This window comes from Ostrea edulis, chromosome 9 (assembly GCF_947568905.1).
Source record: "Ostrea edulis chromosome 9, xbOstEdul1.1, whole genome shotgun sequence".
In the NCBI taxonomy this organism is placed as follows: Eukaryota; Metazoa; Mollusca; class Bivalvia; order Ostreida; family Ostreidae; genus Ostrea; species Ostrea edulis.
The window spans coordinates 25,837,895-25,843,894 of record NC_079172.1 but is presented as its reverse complement, the minus strand read 5'-3'; the positions used below and the strand labels follow the sequence as shown (position 1 = coordinate 25,843,894).

General features: G+C 33.9%; 1 protein-coding gene across 1 annotated transcript in view; it reads left to right on the top strand.

Annotated features, from left to right (window-relative positions):
• Positions 1-2,914: 2,914 nt before the first annotated feature.
• LOC125657840 (uncharacterized) overlaps positions 2,915-6,000 on the top strand; it is a 46,768-nt gene continuing 43,682 nt past the window's right edge. The window contains exon 1 of the mRNA XM_048888673.2: positions 2,915-3,335. Within this exon, the coding sequence (XP_048744630.2) occupies positions 3,294-3,335 (42 nt within the window). The 5' untranslated portion in view covers positions 2,915-3,293. The remainder of the gene's footprint in view (positions 3,336-6,000) is intronic.

Genomic DNA, 6,000 nt, shown 5'->3' with positions numbered 1-6,000 from the left:
GGGGGCAAACTTCCACCAGAGTTCGTTTCGTAGGCACTGTGACGTAATGAGGCCTCGACGGTGAGTTTGGGAGGGGGGGTACAACTCGATCAATCTCTCACCAGAGGGCGCATTACGCTGCGCTACAACACCTCTGTCAACGTCTAAATGTCAACATTCTTGGCAAAACTTACCTATACCTATAGCATCATGGATAATAATTTTATGACTTTAAGTTTTATGCTTTAAATATTTAAGTAGGTTCACAAAAACAACGAATTCCATGATTATACTAGTATTATTGAATGAATGAATATTTATATAAAGCTTCTAATTCGCTCAGGTGTCTCATATTTACCATCTTCTGATTTTAGAAAATTCAGAGATATTATCATTACAGTTCGATATGCTAAGTTAGTTTTTGTACGTTTTGATATAACTTTTTAGACGTTGACAGAGGTATTAGTGGAGCGTAGCGGGAACGATAACTCTGGGTAGAGATTGCAACTCGATATGTAGCGTAGTCTAGGTCACCTACACGTTTGTCAATGCAGTGTTCTTTGAGTGGGAAGTCAAACGGCTTGCGTGACCTAGGCTATATTTAGTGATGTGGCGCCTAAAGCAAACAACTTTCGAAAATGGAGCAAAAGCTGGATGACGTACTCTTTTCAAAGTACATGTAGCATCGATTTTTCACCCAGCTAAATATAAAAATAAAAATTCAAGAATAAAATAAAATAGGAGAAAATATAAGAAAAATCCCAAGAATTTCACTGAACATATAAATATTCACATTTGTTTAATAGAAAAAAAAATTTGTTTTACGCTCTTTCAGCCTTAAAACTAGACAGTTGCGTATGAGTTAATTACATCATGTTGGGATTCCCCTGATGCGCGTGGGTCTATCTATAGACGTCTATTATGGGATGATTTATATATGTAGCCACTATATTTACTTTCTAATTCGCACTGTTTTCTTTTACATGCAGATGTTTTCAAACATAGATCATCTATTCAATTCATTTGAAATGCCGTGTCATCTTAGAGTGTAGGTCACATGCTCCTTCCGTCAGTTTACTAGGCTGGCGCTATCTAGAGCGTATAGATACGTACGTAACATGTAAGCAATCCCCCTAACAATGGTGTAAGCACGCACTTCAGAATATATTTCATCAGTTCCATAATTAAGATATATATACTGAATAAGAGCAATATGCTTAACTGTCTCTATATATACTATTACCAGACGATATGAAACTAATCATTAAAAATAACGTTATTTGTTTATTGTTAATTGTTGGGGGTGGGGTGGGGTATTTTGGTCTATATAATGTACATATACTTCCTTTCAAGATGAAGTTTTTGATGGAATTTTATCCACATTTGTAAATAAAAAATGAAGTAGTTAAGGAGGTATGCTACACCAGAGAAATTTGATGTAGATGAAAAGTGGAGGATAAGTACAACAATATTTTCAAATTTACTTCATTTTGTCAAAAAATACAGTTTTAGAAGATTATCTGAAAGAATTAGAAACCCCTGCTAGACTCGAACCTGCGATCTACAGTTCAGCAGTCGGCATGCTAACCTACTGAGCTACTCATCTAGGTATTCAATTCGGAAAGGAAAAGTCAAATATTGCTGATATTGATTTTTCATACATGTTTTTTTTTTAAACTGAGGAAGTCAACCATTAAGAGGATTCGGACAAGGAAATTAGAAACTGACAACAGCTGCGGAAGGAATAAAATCTGCAATCTCTGAATACGATATCAAATCATTTTGATGAATTATTTAATTCTCTACAAATTTAAGAAATCAATGATACGAATTCAATCTATCAAAATACGTTGGTGTCATTGTGAGATGAATGACATTTCTATGTACAGCCCTTTTAAGTTAAACTCGAATATGAGCTAAGCCTTTTACCTGCATCCATCACACATGTGCGTTGAGATCGATGAACTTTTTTTTATACATTACACAATTTGTTTTAGACTTATATTTTTAGAACACTGTAGAATGGGACTTTCCCTCGTTTATTTATAAAACTCCGTTTTCTTACTTCGATGATTATTGCAGTATGATAAATATGGTGAATACATATATACAAAATGTCAAGCAACACGTATAAATCAAATTTTCAGAATTATATTCTCTTTTAAGGTAAAGATGCAACATGTCAGTTTTTTCACATTCCAAGAATGATAACTCTGAATTTTGAGATGACATTTGAACAGGAAAGTTTTTGGATTCGGCTATAAATACATATTATCTACTGTGACATACTTTAATAGCCATCTGCATGTTTCACTTAAGTGTACTTATATTTAGACCTACGATGGGAATGGTGAAACTATACGGAACAAGGAAAATATTTTCTATACATCGTCTAAAAATATTTTGAAAAAGGAAATCAATTGATTGTTTTGAAACATGACTTAAAATAGTATAGAATATGTTTGGAATGACAAAGTTGTGTGGTGTTAATTAACAGCAATTATGCTAGACAATCTTTCAAGGAAAAATGTTGCAATATAGTTGGAAGCATTAAAGAGAGTTTTAGTGGCCCCTGGGAACACGTGCATGTACTTAATTAAAAATCTTTAAATATGTGTTTGGTTGGGGTTTTTTTCACTATAGAGTAAAGAATCATATTTAACTAATAAAAGAGAGTTTTACATGTAATTTAGTTTTATTGCGAATTCTCTTTTATAAGTATTTTACAGATGTTAGAACGCGACGTGCAAAGTATTTTAAAACCTGAGGTAGTCATGATCAGGATTTTTTTCTTTTTACATACGTTTGACACACATTTCTTTATGTATGTCTCACTTCAATCGGAAAATTAAAAATAAAGACAGGTGTTTAGTTATTTTATGTCTATAAATAATGTACATGAAAGAATTTTAGAAAATAACCCCCCTGATAAAAGATATATATACATACATCTGTTCAGGAACGAAGGAGATTGCACTTAATTTCAGTGCGAAATTACAACAATTAAGTTCTTTATTTCAAATTTCCTTGCGCATTATTCCCTGTGTGGCAAGTCCAGACAGAACAGTTTCTCGATCGTTGTTAGATTTGAGGCAACGCGTGCAATCTTCCTGTTTTAATAACACCGCATCGACTTTAATTAAAAAAATCTTCCTTACGTGAAATCTGGAAATTACTCTTTGGAGGCTGTGAAACAGATGAACAGAGGTTAATTGTGGACCGTGGGGAAAAAATCGAAAATTTTTATCATTAGTCGTATATAGCTTTGTTGACGTGGCCGAACGTAGAATTGTTTTGTGACATTTTCCATAACTATGACTTTGGGGAAAATGGATATGGAAGTAGTCTGTCCAATGGTAAGTGTATTCTATTATCTCTTTCCAATTATCATTATATATATGTGGGGGGGAATGTCATTTTTTTCCAGAAAAATTAACTGAGCGGTTCAAAGTTCATATTGGTTGCCACGAAGCCCTGCCCACTTTATTCGTTTTTATTTAGAATACAGCTCATGATATAGCATAGAAATCACTAAGAGTTGTTCCTTGGGTCTATTATTGAAGGAAAAAAACCGGGTATAAAAAAAAATTGTTCTGATCACATGATCATATATAGAATTTTTGACGAGCCAGGCATCGCCATTTTGAATATGATAATTAGCAATATGGGGAATTCTTATCGCTGTCGAATAAGTTATAGAATGGATACAATTTACATAAAAATCAAACAATAATAATATACGTCCCAAGGATCTGGAAATTGTATAAATGCGAAATAGATATTTGCTTTATATGGATGCGAGATCTAGAATCCTTCACCAGAATATCAACAATATTCATTATTTAGTATAGATTATTGTACATGTATGCATTCTTTTGTTGATATACAGTTTTGTGTCAGTAGTGTAACTTATTGATATGATTGCCATTACTAAGTTACAACTTCTAAAATCTGTCTGTAGTGCCTTACAGTCTGTTATGAAAGTTTTAAAGATCTTAATCGTAATTCTGTTGCCTGTTGACTTGTATATATAATGCCGACTTAAATCTATATTGTTTACTTACTTATGTAATGTCACACGTAGTCACTTGTCTAAATCTTTTACTTAAGATTGGGCTATGAATACCTACCTACCCCTCTCTCTCTCTCTCTCCTATAATACAGCTCACACAGATCATCTATATGGGTGTATGTGGAACAAAAACAGTTCATGGCATGCTGTGCATTGTATTTGAACCGTTAAAGATGAAGCATTTGAACATCTGATAATTTACTCAGGATCCCTATATATGTGTACAACTCCGTTTTTAAAAACCATAATTAGGAGATTTAAGAACTGTATAAGAACATTTATAATTAGGTTTTGTTTGTGCCATCTTCGCAAGCCAAGTGGAGAGTAAGCGAAATGGACACTAAATGGCTTGAGAACATGTGTTTGTACATACTTTTCCCTCTATTAATGTACTATTTTCAGTTGACTTTACACGTATAAACGTTTAATGAATTTTTAAAACAATAAAAGGTAGGTACTAGTTCACAGGTAATGAGTTTGTTACCCTTATCCCTAAATTGTTGCAACACACCTGTGCAAAAAGATCTTTCATCGAAAATATTTGTACACGCCATTCTTTCGAGAGTCCGCCTTTCTTTTCTTCTAGTTTTACAATGGATAATTGGGGTTTTGTAGACGACAGGATATGAATAAGTAGGTACAATGGATTCTCAGTTTGAACGGTTACAGTGGAAATTCAAATACAGAAAGCTATGTAGTATGTGAATTTGATATAACATGTATCAAATATCATTTTTAAAACCGCCATTTTGTAAAGAAGGACAAAAAAAAAGTGAAATGAAATTATTCAGTGTTACTTTAATGCTGTTCATTATTTTGCATGTCTCTTTTTTTTTTTAATTCTTTGATGCATGTTTTGTTCCTTACTTTTCTGAAACCGAGAATGCACGTCTAGTAAACGTTTGTGAAGCCCGATGGTCAATGACGAATACTATACGTGTATATATGTACCAGCATTTGGAATGGTTCAAACATTCTTACACCAGATAACTGAAAATGTCTATATAAATATATTGTGCCAAACATATTTAGTAATCAGAACAGATAATCTCACTGATTGTATGTTATGGAGAAAGAACAATGCAAATGCAAATCCGAGTCACTGACGTGTTGAATGCTAATGCAGCAGAAGTTTATTATCAAAAACAGGATCTTATCGCAGAAGTCCTCAATAAATGTCAATCTAACTTCAGTTTATCGATAATTTTGAAACAATTAAGTACTTATTATCGCCTACGTTCTTGATAAATTGCAATACAAGGACCTAATTATGATCCACCTGTTGTCACTGATAGGTAGAATACAAAGTATCCAATTATTTCTGGGTGCAATGGTTTCTTTACAGAAGTGGTCATTCTCTTCTATCTGAATACTTTTTTTTATACATGTATTCTCCGCTAGATGTCGGTACTATTCGTAATTTTAATACAATTACCTAAATCATGTTCTCTTTGGGGGGGGGGGGGGGGAGGGGGGGTCACGTGTATACAGCTGGCACGATATATATTTTGGTCCCGGGAGGCACATGTAATTAACTTTAATGCATGTTACCGACATGGTAACAGGCCGTCAGAAGGGAATACAATCAGACCTAGTTGGTCCTCTACGATATTTTTAAAAAAGGTTGCATGTTTCTGTACATATTTTTAAAGGATTTCATAAACAAACGTTAAACTTTCTATTATGACTTGTAAAATTTTGTTAGCATGCATAGCCACTTTACAAATTAAACCACTGGCGGCCTTGCCTTGCGGCCATTCATTTATGCATCGCCTCGATGCGGCCATAGGGCAGTCCGACACCACCGTCCCACCTCGCCAATTCGGTGTCCATTATCTTGTATCATGACCTTTATGTTCCTGGAACAGCTCACTGAAAGGAAAAGTCTTCTTGCTTTTCCGAAAATGTTTAAAGCTAGTATTGATTCTTACTGATATATATGTGTTATC